This window comes from Carassius gibelio, chromosome B22 (assembly GCF_023724105.1).
Source record: "Carassius gibelio isolate Cgi1373 ecotype wild population from Czech Republic chromosome B22, carGib1.2-hapl.c, whole genome shotgun sequence".
In the NCBI taxonomy this organism is placed as follows: Eukaryota; Metazoa; Chordata; class Actinopteri; order Cypriniformes; family Cyprinidae; genus Carassius; species Carassius gibelio.
The window spans coordinates 7,187,655-7,203,289 of record NC_068417.1 but is presented as its reverse complement, the minus strand read 5'-3'; the positions used below and the strand labels follow the sequence as shown (position 1 = coordinate 7,203,289).

The following is a 15,635-nucleotide window of genomic DNA, read 5'->3' as shown; positions in this document are numbered from 1 at the left end:
TAGTGCAGCGCAAATCGCGTTGTTGTTGAAGGGCAACGCTGAACCCAGCTGCTGCGGTGTGTCACGTGACAAGCAATGACGCGTCACCATGGAAACGCCACCCCCCTCTCACAATATAGTTCCCACATCCCTGGTAGTGTGTGCGAGCTGGCTTTAGCGGTGCAGTCAAGGGCACACGTAAAACTGATGTTTGTTGTAACTGCCAGAGTTGTATGCAGGGCGAGCGCGGAGAGGGGAAATCTATATCGTCTATATCGTTGCTTTTTTCTATATTAATACCTTGAAAGTTCATATCTAGATATAGATACGATAACTATATATCGTTCAGCCCTAGTACATAATAATATATAACATACTTTATATATTTATATATAATGATAGGTAAAAAAAAAATGTTAGCCTGAATGCCCTATAAGTCGCTTTGGATAAAAGCATCTGCTAAATTCATTATTTTTTTTTAATGTATTTATTTATATATAGTAGAGAGAGATAATGTAGAGTTGTAGAGAAGGTAGAGAATGTGGAATGTAGAGTTCATGCTGTAAATTTCACTGAGTTGAAGCAGTTCTGTCCTCAATTATGTGGCAAATGATCTAGGTTGATGTTAACAGATGGATCTTCTAACAAAACACTACAGATTGTCACAAAACTTACCTCAGTATCTCTAATTTGCAATTACTATTTTTCAATCCAGTGCAGAGCATTTTAGCTCCATAATCCTGCAGATTATTATTGTTCATGTTCAGCTCTTTCAGATTGGTGTCTGATCCAAGAACTGAAGCCAGAGCTGGACAGCTTTTGTCTGTTAAGCCACAATCATTTAACCTACAAGAGAAATAAATCAAATCACAGAGTTAGATACATGTAATACAATTGTTAATATTATATACATATTAGTGGTAGGCCGTTATCGCCGTTAACGTGCTGCGTTAACGCGATACTCTTATCGTGCGATAAAAAAAAAAATATCGCCTTTAATCTATTCTCAAAGTTGGGTTGGGAGCTGGGTCTATACTAAGCAAGCTATGATGACTTTCACCTTGATATTTTATATAACCGACTGGCTGAGGCCAGCCCAAAAAGACGCTCAGGACAGTTGACGGGCCACTGCTGCGCATCGTCACGAAAGCTCATCTTTTTCACATGTTTTTAAGCCTTACCGCTTGTTGATTTAACAAATACAAATCGCAGTTTGAACAAACAAAAAGATGTGAAAGAGCCCAATTCAACACCACGGTGTTCTGGTGTTCAGGACTCACACAGAGAAAGGCGTCAAAACACTTGAACATCGAATTTGCTTATCGTTGCTCTTGTGCTGACAAATACATACAAACTATGTCAAAATATCCACCTTGGAAATTATGCTCGAAAAAACAGTCAGTTATTTCTTAAGTGAAAGTAAACAGTTGAGGAAAAAATGGGATGTGTATTATATTGGATGCGTTCGTTGTCTCTTAAAGTGACCGCGCCTAGTTTAGCTACTGGCTGCTGTAATGTTAATCCAAGAAAATGAAAATGAAAATCACTCACTGCTCTTGACTGAATTACTTTACTGTAGTTTTAACAGTCAAACCAAAAATTATTCAGACACCAGATATAATTTTTTATATATATAGCAAAACTGTAATAACGTGAGAAATGTTGAAGGTGTCTGAATAAATGTAGGTTTGATTGTATATTTCATTTTTACATTGTATCCAGTGATATTTTACATTTAATTATTTGGTTTCTGTACCTTGACACCTACAAACTTGAAAAAAACTTAAACATTGGTGTGAAACCTGTGCAATGTGGAATTAGTTTACAGCTTTTTCAAGCACTTTGTGATGGATTTTGGAAACAGGAGATGAGCCCCTTTTCTAATGAACCACCTAGCTTGATAAACCCCTTCTCAAAGACTTACTGTTTGTCAATTTTATTTGGGTAACACACATATTCTGAATGCCTTCGGCAGAATTCGAATGAACCATTTTAATATAGATTAATCTAGATTAATTTCAAGATCACAGAGAGATTAATCTAGATAAAAAAAAACAATCTATGCCCACCTCTAATATATATATATATATATATATATATATATATATATATATATATGTATATATATATATATATATATATACCAATTATTTTTAGATGAACAGTAAATACACTGCATATATATTAATATATGCATTGATTCAAATTTCCTACTTAATAAAATATGTAAATGAATAACAGGTTTATATCATTATTGGCGTTAAATTATACATGTAAAAGTGCTGCTCTATTATCTGGATGAGTGTCTTGAGGTGTAGAATCTGGAGGTTAATCATTTATGCATTGAGGTTATGCAAGAGTAAATCTCCTTTATAGCAGAAGTTGAACTGCATATTGGAGTAGAAATAACTATTGAACAATGTTTTATAATAACATGATGTGCTTCTTCTGTAGCTAACTAAACGGGGTCAGGGTTCTCAAAAGCTTTGTAAGCCTAGATCTACAGGTGCTCTGGAGTAATCGCTAAGCCCTAAGTGCATCCTAAGAAGACAGATTTAGGCAGTCACCTGCAGGACAATCGGCAGATTACACCTTTAACTTGATTCAAGTGCAATGTGATTATAATATAAGGATTTTATTGTACACCTTATGACTCGTTTTCTTTTTTTAAATTTATTTTTTAAATAAAATAATTAAAAAGGGCTGAAAAAAATGTAATACACATTTAAAGTAAATGACTGAAAAAAAAAAAAAGATGTAGGAAATGCTTCAAAGACTGGGGAAAAATATGTCAATGACTTGCTGAAGTGCACGAAAACTAGCTGTGTATTGAACCCGGAAATAACTTCTCTCTCTCCCTCTACTGTATATAACTAAATACATTTAAATAAATGTATGCATTTAGCAGATGTTTTTGTCATGATCCGGTCACTGCACATCCGTTTATTTCACAAGACACAGTACACCCTGGACTACATTTCCCATAAACCCCTGCCTAGGAATTCATTATTGAACCACACGTGTTTCCTATCAGTGACACTATAAAGGTTGCACTCATCCACACTCATATTGCGAAGTCCTGTTTAGTTCTTTTTTTTTTTTTTTTTTTTTTTTTTGTCCTGTTTAGTTCTGTCAGGTATTTCCCTAGTGTTTGTTCCTTCCGTGTTTGACTTCGGATTATGTATACCAACTGATTCTCTGCCACCTGCCCCAACCTTTTGTCTGGTATTGTTACTGATTTCTGGATTAGAGCTGAAGATCTTTGCCCGAACCCGACGGGACCCGTCGGGACCCGACGGGTTCGGGCTTAATTTCTATCATCTTACGCGGGCTCGGGCTTGCGCTCCGGTTTGCGAGGTAAAGGAGCGGTCATGTGATGTGTTTCGATTAGCGCGAGAAAGATGCGAAAATGAATGCTGAGCAGGTGTAACGGAGGCTTGCCTCTGGTGATTACGTTTTGGTTGCACCAGCAACTAAAACAAAGTCTGAGGTGTGGAAAAGTTTTGACCATGCTTATAATGAGAATAATGAGTGAATAATGACGCACCATCAGTGAGCGCAGGAGCGCGCTGAAGACATCTACAGTGGATTCAATCATTTTCCTCCACAAAAACATGTAGACCTAGCCTAATCTCTGTGAGTAAAGGTTTTTCAAATGATAACTAAATATTCATTAAGTCTTAAATGCATAATGCTGACAGAGTGTTTACGCTAATGTTGGCATTATTCTTTTATTAAATAAAGCAAATCCGGCGGAGCCTTTATCTTAATTTCGTTATTGCCAAATACCCATCTTAATTTAAAATTGATCTTAATTTTTTTTTTTTTAAATAACTCGTTTTTATTGGTGCGTTGGTCTATTTAGACAAACAGAAAACATAAATAAATATTAAACTTATAAATTTGTATATTTATGTAGTGACATACATTCAATAAATGCATTAAAAGACACTATGTTTTATCATTGGGTCACCTAACCACCTTCCATCACTGAGCTAACTGTGCTATCAAGCTAGCCTAATGCTCACTTGAGGTATTTTTTTTTTTCTTTTGTTCAAATATTTTGATTTTACCACCTAGTTATACTGCATTAAGTGTAAAACAAAGGATTTGATAGAAAGAAATATGTTATCATAGTAATTATGATGGAGAGAAACTATGCCATCTGGGGGGTGTTTTACCCCTCAGCGTAGGGGGCGTTTTACCCCACAACCTATGACTTTTTCAAAAAAAAATTATTTTTTTTAATATAATTATATTCCTTATAAATAGCATATCTTCTCAAACTACATAGTTCACTATTCATCTATCATATATCACTGTGATATCCTGCAGAACAATATTCTCTTAAACACTTGTTTACTAATATCTGAAAATTATAGCGCTAACCATGTAATCCTCTTCTCTTCAAATACGTCGCTGGTGTCAGCTTCTCCAAGGAGATTTGTTTATCCCCGTAGTCAAACGCAGTGCATAGCAACAGTGGAAATGTATATTGACTCCCTCTAGTGGTTATTTTGGGAAAAACAGGTGGGGGGCGTTTTACCCCATGGGGGCGTTTTCCCCCACTCTACCCTATAGGTTAAATGAGCCTATGTCTAGAATGCTGAGATGTTACGATGTGACACAGGACTTATTTTATTTCTTTATTCCAACTTCCAAGTGGTCTAGTCTACGTTAGTTATGAGTAAATTATGTTAAAACATGAATAAATTGCTCATTGTTGGCAAAAGGCAAAAGTGCTGTGTGCGTGCGCACATTTGAATAATGTCGGGCTGTAAACGGGTTCGGGCTTTAAAAAAGCTGTCAATCAAAATGTACTTGTCAGGCTCGGGCCGGGTCCTGTCGGGCCTAACTTTTAAGGCCCGATTACAGCTCTATTCTGGACATCCCTGGACATTCTTGATGCTGTTTCTGATTTCTGCCTGTCTGACCACTCTATAAATGAATACTGCAATTTAGGGCTGCAACTAACGATTATTTTGATAATCGATTAATCTGTCGATTCTTTTTACGATTAATCGGTTTATGTACTTATATTTTAGTTTTGCCCATTTTTTCCCCAAGTAACTTATTAATAAAGGGTCTTTATCATTCAACAGACTTTTTAGAGATTTTAACCATTTTGCATTGTCATATCCTCATCAAAAAAATACCTGGAGTTGTGTTTTATTATGTGCTAGTAATCCTTTGTCGAACTCTTCTGCAATCAAAACATTGATCCATACGTACTCTAGCAAATTTCACAAGGAGATTTCAAATAATGTTTTCACCATGGCCGTCCTTGGGGCTCCTAAAGTAGTTTAACATCCCGAACAAAGCTTATTAAGGAATCTGTCAGAACATATTTTCACTAAGAATAAGAATAAAACAGAATAAAATTGCAGTACATTGCATTTTATTATTTTTTCCCCCTGTAAACACAACTTAAACCTGGGAAACAGCTTCATTCGAATAAAGTGCCAATGGCATGAAACTTGAATGGAACTCACATTTTAAAGTAAAATCAATCTGAAAAAAAGTATTGAAAAAATATGAAAAAAATTGGACACACAAAAAAAACTTGCTGTGTGGAAAAAATCAGTGAATACTTAGAAAAGAAAAAGTGCATTTCAAATACATTTAAACATTTACCTCTTTCATTCAGTCATAATTAGGCTGCAAGACTGAATTATGAACTGGTAAATGACAAACTGATCACAGAACATGTTTGTAAAGCTTTAAATGTTAACTGTTAAAAAGCAATGTTACCAGCTTTTACGACTAAACATTTGCAAACAACATTGTACTGGAGAATCTGAACATAAGTCAATTCAGTAGTGCAAAGTTTACAGGTTACTCTTTTTTTTTTTTTTTTTTGAAGGCTCAAAGTAAAGTACTCCCACACTTTGGATGACTACGTTCGATTAGTTTTATCTTCCGCTTTTTTCTTTTTCTTTCTTGAGCTTACTCCACTGCCGTCTGTCTCCATCTCGCTAAATGCTGCAGAGAACTGTTCAGGAAGCACGTGACATAAAACGAGGCCAGCTATTGGCTATTCGCTACTTCTCCTGCTGTACTGGCTGAGCAAAACCTCCGGTGGCTCATTACTGCCACACTTTGGTCACCGCAGATTTAAAATATACACGAAATGAGCCACTTACGGCAAATAAATGTTATTTAGCAACTAATCGATGACTAAATTAGTTGACAACTATTTTAATAATCGATTTTAATCGATTAGTTGTTTCAGCTCTACTGCAGTTGCATCCTAGCGTGTCTGACTCCACACTACAGCTTTCAAAGCGACTTACAGTGCATTTAGGCTTAACATTTTTTTTTTACCTAACATAATATATAAATATATAAAGTATGTTATATATTATTATGTAAAGTATAATATTAAAGACTATAATATAATACAATATTGTATTGTGTTATAATTAATCAATACAGTATTGCCGTGGAAAATATTGCGATACAATACTTAATTGTAGTACACTATCGTTTATTGATGTTTACCTAATGCTGCGTTCCAGACAGACAACTTGGATATACAGTTGTCTGTCTGGAACGCAGCATTAGGTTAACATCAATAAACGATAGTGTACTACAATTAAGTATTGTATCGCAATATTTTCCACGGCAATACTGTATTGATACACGGATGCCAAGTATCAATCTTTTAGTATACTATTTGGTAGAATAATAAAATCAATTTCTAGACAATCTAGGTCAGCTGGGTCGCCTTTAGCATGCAGCAAGTTAGTAAAAAAAAGATAACGCCATTGCAGAAAGTTATCAGGAAAGCCCCTTCTGCATTTAAATGCGGATGTATGGACTTGCTTCGGATTTGTAAACAAGGAGGGTATGTAAGTAGGTATGCACTGAATTTTCGGCATCCGCAAATTATCAAAGAGAAAACAGACCAAAAATGTGAGCAAAAAAGCTACATATAATAATAGTAATATTATTAAATAATAAAAGTGTGTGTGTGTGTGTGTGTGTGTGTGTGTGTGTGCGCACTTTGGATGGGTTAAATGAAGAGCACGGATTCTGAGTATGGGTCACCATACTTGGCTGTATGTCATGTCACTCACTCACTAAATCAGCGGTGTCCAAGCCTGCTATGTGTCAGTGTAGATTAATGTAATTTTAAGATGAGAACAAAACATGACAAGATATATTAAATAACTTACAGAGCTCTTTTGCAGGTTTTGATGACTGCTGATAATCTAATGAGACACTCGTCTGATTTCTTGAATTTCTGAAGCTCAAACTCCTCCAGCTCCTCCTCTGATGTCAACAACACAAAGACCAAAGCAGACCACTGGGCAGGTGAAAGATCAGCAGATGAGAGACTTCCTTTGCTAAGGTGGGTCTGAATGTCTTTCACCAGAGTTTGGTCGTTCAGTTCATTCAGACAGTAGAACAGATTGATGGATCTCTCTGGAGACAGATTAGACTCTAATTTCTGCTTGATGTACTGAACTATTTCCTTTTTGCTCTGCTCATTGTCTTCATGTGTCAACAGACCCTGTAAGAGTCTCTGATTGGACTGGAGTGACAAACCAAGGAGGAAACGAAGAAAAAGATCCAGGTGTCCATTTTCACTCTCTAGTGCCTTGTCCACTGCAGTCTTGAGCAAATCAATCATGGTTTTTTTGGATTGTCCGAGAAGGAAGTGAAGGAAATGGTCCAAAAAAACACTGCCATTTTTATTTTCCTGTTTTGTAGAGTCTTTATCAAACACAAATTTATTTTTGATGTCTAGAAACAGATGTGCATAAAGGGCTGCAATAAACTCTTGAATGCTCAAGTGAACGAAGCAGTACATGGTACCAAGAGTGATCCCTGTTTCCTCCTTAAAGATCTGGGTACACATGCCTGAGTACACTGATGCCTTATAGACGTCAATACCACAGGCTTCCAGATCTGTGTCATAGAAGATCACATTGTTTCTTTCCAGCTGATCAAATGCCAGTTTCCCCAGTGAAAAGATGGCATCTTTATCCCAGGAAACATCTGGTGTATGTTCTCCATCATACTTTCGTCTGCTCTGCTGGATCTGAAATCTGAGGAAGTGTGTGTACATTTGTGTCAGAGTCTTAGGAGTGTCTTCAGTATTTGACTCCTGCAGTGTTCTGGAGGCATCATCAGCCTGATTGTTTTTCACAAAATTATATCTTTTCTCCTCTAAAATGTTCTGGAGAACAGTGGCTGAAATCCAGCAGAAGACTGGGATGTGGCACATGATAAAGAGACTCTTTGATTGTTTAACACGATCAATGATTTCTTTGGCCTGATTCTCATCTGTGAATCTTTTTCTGAAGTACTCCTCCTTTTGTGCATCATTGAATCCTCGTATCTCTGTCAGCCGGTCGATACAGTCAGGAGGAATCTTACTGGCAGCTGCTGGTCTGCTGGTGATCCAGATGAGAGCAGAAGGAAGCAGATTTCCCTTGATGAGGTTCGTCAGGAGAACATCCAGAGAGGCTGGTGATGAAACATCAGACCACGTCTCATTATCCTTAAAGTTTACAGGAAGACGACATTCATCCAATCCATCAAGAATGAACAAGACTTTGAACTGATTTATTCTTGTAAGCTTCAGTCCTTTTGTCTCTGGGAAAAACTGAGTTATAAGGTCCATCAAACTTAGTTTTTCTTTCTCCTTTAAGTTCATCTCTCTAAATGGAAGAGGAAATATGAAGCTGATATCTTGATTTTCTTTTCCTTCGGCCCAATCCAGAACAAACTTCTGCACAGAGACTGATTTTCCGATGCCAGCAACTCCTTTTGTCAGTACAGTTCTGATCTGCTTGTCTTGTTCAGGTGCTTCAAACAAATGTTTGCACTCAACCTGTATCTCCTGTGATTCATGACATCTGGAAGTAACTTCAATCTGTCTCACCTCATGTTCAGTATTGACCTGTTCACTACAACCCTGAGTGATATAGAGATCTGTGTAGATGTTCTTCAGAAGTGTAGAGTCACCTTGCTTTGCAATTCCTTCAGACACACATTGATACTTATTCTTTAGGCTACACTTTAGCTGATGAATGAAGACCAGTTCATCTAAACAGAAACAAAAATACAGATATTGTTTAATCTTATTTTCTCTCTACATTTATAAGTGACAATCTGACAGACGATCATGAGTCTCTTACCTTCTAGAGCATCAGCAGCTTCATCTTGCTTCATCTCTCTCAGGAAGTAGAGCGTGAGATCAAGAGCTGCTTCTTTCATACTGCATCGGTTCTCATTAAAGTCCTTCACAAAGTATTGTAAGTTCTCTTTTTGTAATATTTTCTTAAACTTTTCCAGTTCTTTCTTCAGAAACATGTTTATTTTGCTCTCAAGATCCTACAAAGAAAGAATAGAGTAAATGACAGAAAAATATCTTCAGCTATATTGATCAAAATTATGTATTCAGTAATAAAAAAAAAATCCATCAAAAATCAAGACAAACACTAATTAGCTGTAAATATTAATAAAAATGGGTTCTCATTCTTACTCCATGGGTTCTTTAAAAGAAAAAGAAATAAAAGTTCTGTCACACTCTTATTCAATAACATCTTTGTTTATTATAATTATTAAATATTCTTGTAAATGCGTTTCATTACCTGGAAGATCTGCAGGAGACTGTCTGTAAAATTCTTGTGTTTCCTGTGAGACTGTAAATCTGGATCTAATGTTTCACACTGAAGCCTGATAGTAAATAAAACAAATCAAAATACTGCTGTTTAGGGAAAACAAATGACCAAAGAATATTTTAAACATTTTAGCAAAGAGAATAAATAAGTGATCAATTCATGGACTAGAAGTATTTTTATGATAATTATTCACTGACACACTTTCTGACACAGTCTGTGTGTAAACAAAACTAAGAAACATCAAATACTGTTTGGTTCGTGATGTTGTTTCTTCACTGAAGTTTGGTCCGTCATCCTTTGACCGGTCACTCTTCACAGACACAGAGCTGGACACATGTGAGTCTGATCTTACACTAATTACACAAAGAACAAACCACTTTACTACAGGAGCTCCTTCAGTCTCATTTAAAGAGCTTCACTGTTGAGGATGGTAATGAAGCACAGTATAGACATGCATTTGTTCATCTATGACTATGGATAGATGGAAAGACTTATTCATGTTTGGCTGCATGAACTATTTTCATGGTTAATTTATACCTCCTTGTGTCTGCTTGTGTGATTGTGTTACTGGAAAGAAGCTCCAGACTGAGCTCAATAAAAGAGGAAATCAGTCATTTATTGTTTTATTTCATTCATTCCTATCACAAGCTTCTTAGTAGAGAAAGAAGCCAACACAACTTTATAAATGTCAAAAGATAATAAATACCTTTTGATAGATGTTTTTTTCTCACTGAAGTTCGGCATGTTACCATCCTTTGACCAGTCACTCTTCACAGACACATGTGATCCTGATCTTACACTAATGACACAAAGAGAGAAGAGAAACTTTTCTACAGCAATAAAAAGCATCATCTGACCCTTTAAATTAAGAGTCATTTTTAATGTCTGAAATATTAGTGATTTTGGTTTTTAGGTCCTAGATTATGTGAAGTAATTTACAAAGTACATATCCAGTGCTGAAGAGTGATTGTAAAATTACTATTTTGATTTCCAGTTCTCAGATATTTATCATCTACTGGCTACTTTTTTAAATATTTTTATGTATTCATTTATTTTTTAATTAGGAAGTTATGAAGCTCTGAAGTTCTGCAAATAATTTGTAAATATAAAACAGAGTTTGTTAAGGCTGTTTTTTTTTTTACAGCAATCCTCTGAAAGTGCAGCAGTGTTTAAAATGATTGTCTGAAAACAGACTCAGTCTTACCTCTGTTTCTGTGAGAGACTCATCTTTCCTCTCTTCTCTGACAGACTGCAGCTAAACTGTCATTGATCAGCACTGGCTTGAGACAACAATCTGCTGTTCAGTGTGACCTGGAGATGATGAGGTTAATGAGATCAAGAAATATGTTCAGTTAGCAGCAGCAGCAACAAAAACACACTATATAAAATAGAGTTACAAACAAATGCACTGGTCTTATTCCCTCCACACCAACTATCAGACACAGGCGAGGACACAGACGATTCAGTGCAATGGTGTTTACTGTAAATCAGAGGTTTCAGACACAGGTGAATCTTGACACGAAGTAAACACAGAATGATAATCTCTTGACACGTAGATGACACCGTGATAACACAACTTTCCTTTAGGTGATGGTGATACAGATGGCGACTCAGACGAAGGGAACAGGAATACAGATGAAGACGAAGAGGGTTCAGCAGATCAGGTAGGTCAGACGAATGGCGTTCAGGTAAGTGTGAGGAGATCGGTGCAAGACCAGACAATGGGTGATGGTGATGGAGGGCTTTATATGTTGCACTGGTGATGATGCACAGGTGTTCAGAATTCTGGTGATTGGGAACGAGTGGGCGTGGCGTAAGTGTCCGATTCAGGTGTAGATGGTATGGCTGTGACACCAACATGAGCAGGAACTAAAATGAATTGTTTAGATGAGCCCTCAACTTTAATTTCATACATCCTGCAGAATATTTCATTGATAATATCCATCCTAACAGATGACCTGCCAGATCTTATACTTTCAAGTGCTGAATGATGCAATCAGATGCAATGACAGAGTAATTGATTTACTTCCATATCTTCTATCTACTGTAGGGCCAGCAATATCACCAATAGCTCTGTCACATATACTGACACATGATTGGTTACTCTTCTCTTAATATATAAATCACACATTGTAATATATACATCTGCACCTGAATTTTCTGTGTCAGGATCCTTGGATCCATCTGTAAATAAAAACACTGATTCTGGGAAATTTTTCTCAAAATACTTTTGGACTATATACCATATCAGAAGTTGACTGGAATTTTCTATAATTTCCTGTTGTTTACTAAGGTCAACAGTTGGCAAGGGGAATATCCAGGGAGGAATAGAGAAAATTGAGACTGGTTCCCACTGACTTCCATAGTAGGAAAAAAAAAAACTACCAACTGTTTCATTTCCAGCAATCTTCAAAAGATCTTCTTATATGTTCAAAATAAGGAAGCAACTCATACAGGTTTGGAATAGGGATGCAAACGATTAATCGATTATTGGTTATTATTATCGATTATTCAGCACTGTCACACACACACCACAGTTACGTTTGGGATAATTTTATTTCAAATGCCACAATGTCAGTTGAAAACATTGCAATTGTGTTTTAAAATACAACAACGAACACCACCAAACCATTTAAAGAGGCGTGTTCAGCGGTCTCCGTGAGGGATAGGAAAGTCAACAAAGTAAATTGATCTCAAACGTATGGCACGCTCTCTTCATTTTATGAAATTATCATAATCACATCAATTCATTTTATAATCCTGCTACTAGCATTTTATTCAGACTAAAACCCCGGCAAAAGCGCTGTGTGTTTGTGTGTGGCTTTTACACATCCTGTCATGCCAGTGACTGCTTGCCTGCAATAGAAGCATTTTGCAGCATTATGGTTAAAGATGCGGTAGGTAACTTTTGACGCTCTAGCGGTTAATAAACAGAACTGCTTGCGTCTTGCGGAAGAACATCGTAGCCGGAACTACTTCTCTCTGTTTATGTCTATGAAGAATCACAAAGGTACTGGGTTACTCCGCCGCGGTACCCCCGAAGCAATCTAAAATAGTCCGAATATAAACACTTATTATAGGTGCACCCTAGTGATTCAGGACAAGCTAAAAACACGGTTTGGAAAATGGATTCATGGTGTACTCGCTTATTATATAAATTTTTCTACATTTTGAACACAAAGTTACAGACCGCATCTCTGATTGGTTGTTTCTTACCGGGAGCGGTCCGTAACTGCAAATGGCAATAGGACCACTGGGAGGAGCCAGAGGAGCTTGATTTGTTCACAGATTATCTGTCTCATATTCTACTGTCAGGACATAATGACAGGTTTAACAAATATGTAAAAAATATTTTTTTACAAAAGTTACCTACTGCAGCTTTAACGATTAAACGACAATCGATTATGGAATTAATCAATATTTTCAATCCCTAGTTTGAAATGATATGAGAAATTTTTTGGGTTAACTATTCCTTTAATGTCTTATACTCACATTATTATTAACATTTGTGTTTCTTTTTTAGAAGTATTTTATTATTTAAGCTTCCACAATTTAGATTGAATGTGTCATTAAATGTAAAATGATATAGGCCTAATTATAAATAATAAAAGAGAACGCTCTGATTTCTATGCTTAATAAATGCTGCTTTGTTGAGGTTATCAACATGGAAATGTTCTTTTAGGTTTCAAGACACATCCTTAGAAATTGAGATAGAAGAGTACATTTATAGGAAATTAATTGATGTATTTTTTTATTATTTCAATATCATGTGTTGTCTCATAGTTCTGTGAATAAAACCAAAATCTACATGTTTGTTTAGGAACCAATTACAAGAAACACCCATTGAAGTTAAGATAGAAGAGTGTATTTACTTTACATTGATTGAGGTATTTGTTGACATTTCAATGTCATGTGCTGTGTTCTAGTTTTGTGAATAAAACCAACATATAAATGTTTGTCTGTGAACCAGTAACAAGACACACCCTTTGAAGATGAGATGGAATACTGTATGTTTTAAAAATGAATCTATTAAGACTGTGTCTGTTCACCGAATAGTGAGGTCAAAATATAAATGTAATGTAGGATCTAGAAAAAATCTTATCGTGATTAAACAAGAAAAAAGTAAAGTAAATGAAAAAAAAAAAATGTAAGTTTGGGCTCATAAATATCAGATCACTCACACCCAAAGCAGTTATTGTAAATGAAATGATCACAGATAAAAGTTTTGATATACTCTGCTTGACTGAAACCTGTCTAAAACCAAATGATTATTTTGGTCTAAATGAGTCTACTCCACCAAACTACTGTTATAAGCATGATTCACGTCAGACTGGTCATGGCCGTGGTGTTGCAACAATATATAGTGATATTCTCAATGTTACCCAGAGAACAGGATACAGGTTTAACTCTTTTGAAATACTTCTGCTTAATGTTACACTGTCAGACATGCAAAAGAAATCTAATGTATCTCTTGCTCTGGCTACTGTGTATAGACCACCAGGGCCATATACAGAATTCCTAAAAGAATTTGCAGATTTCCTCTCAGACCTTCTGGTTACAATTGATAAGGTGCTAATCATGGGAGATTTTAATATTCACGTTGATAATAAAAATGATACATTAGGACTTGCGTTTACTGACCTAATAAATCATTTTTTTAATCATACACTAGATTTAATTATATCGCATGGAATCGATCTTACTGCTATAGATATTGTACCTCAATGTGATGATATTACAGACCATTTCCTTGTATCGTGCATGCTGCGTATAACTGATATTAACTATATGTCTCAGCGATACCATCTGGGCAGAACTATTGTTCCAGTCACCAAAGACAGATTCGCAAATAAAAAAAGCCTGCCTGATTTATATGAACTGCTATTTGTACCCAAAATTACATATGAATTAGACGAAATGACTGGCAACATGGGGACTATTTTCTCTAATACATTAGAAGCTGTTTCCCCCATCAAATTGAAAAAGGTTAGAGAAAAATGTACTGTGCCATGGTATAACAGTAATACTCACTCTCTCAAGAAAGTAACTCGCAGTCTTGAACGCAAATGGAGAAAAACTTACTTGGAAGTTTAGATTTGCATGGAAAACAGTATGTCCAGCTATAGACAGGCTCTAAAAACTGCTAGAGCAGAGCATATCCACAAACTCATAGAAAATAACCAAAACAATCCAAGGTTTTTATTTATCACAGTGGCTAAATTAACAAATTACCAGACGCCACCTGATTCAAATATTCCACCAACGTTAAATAGTAATGACTTGAATTTCTTCACTGATAAAATAGATAACATTAGAAATACAATAACAAATGTAAATTCTACAGCGTCTAACACTTCAGTTTCATCCATCGCACCCAAAGATAAACTGCAGTCAGGTAAACTGTTAAACAAAACTGTATCTGTTAAATGGGATCTCCTTCCTTTTGTTGTATGAATGTGATGTATGAAATGTATTATATGTTGGCCACACATTTTTTTTCATTTTTTCATCCTCATTTTTCTTTTTGCCTGGCTTGTCATGGCCCCCTAGTATAAGCTTAAGGTAGCTTCTTTGGGGACCAGTTCACATGCATGATTATCTTAAGTGCATATGAATATATGTATGTGTATGTGAATAAACTTCTTCTTCTTCAGTGCTTTACAACCATAGGACAGGAAGAGCTAAATAAACTTATCACTGTATCTAAACCAACAACATGTTTATTAGATCCTGTACCCACTAAATTACTGAAAGAGTTGTTTCCTGTAGCCGAAGAACCGCTTCTCAATATCATTAACTCGTCGTTATCTTTAGGTCACGTCCCAAAACCATTTAAGCTGGTGGTTATTAAGCCTCTTATTAAGAAACCAAAACTAGATCCTAGTGTACTGGCAAATTATATCCCTATTTCAAATCTTCCATTTATGTCTGAAATTTTAGAAAAAGTTGTGTCTGCCCAATTGAGCACCTTCCTGCACAAAAAAAATGATCTGTATGAAGAATTTCAGTCAGGTTTCAGGC

General features: G+C 35.9%; 1 protein-coding gene across 2 annotated transcripts in view; it reads right to left on the bottom strand.

Annotated features, from left to right (window-relative positions):
* The window catches only part of LOC127987699 (NACHT, LRR and PYD domains-containing protein 12-like), a 93,394-nt gene that overhangs the window by 9,460 nt on the left and 68,299 nt on the right, over positions 1-15,635 (bottom strand). Inside the window, exons 2-8 of one of the 2 annotated variants that reach the window (XM_052590058.1) lie at positions 10,819-10,925; positions 10,321-10,413; positions 9,863-9,967; positions 9,585-9,669; positions 9,129-9,324; positions 7,158-9,036; positions 655-825 (exon numbers count right to left, since the gene is read on the bottom strand). The exons of the other annotated variant lie outside the window; for it this stretch is intronic. Coding sequence (XP_052446018.1) covers positions 655-825; positions 7,158-9,036; positions 9,129-9,324; positions 9,585-9,669; positions 9,863-9,967; positions 10,321-10,413; positions 10,819-10,841 — 2,552 coding nt within the window. The 5' untranslated portion in view covers positions 10,842-10,925. The remainder of the gene's footprint in view (positions 1-654; positions 826-7,157; positions 9,037-9,128; positions 9,325-9,584; positions 9,670-9,862; positions 9,968-10,320; positions 10,414-10,818; positions 10,926-15,635) is intronic. 2 annotated transcript variants of the gene reach the window in all.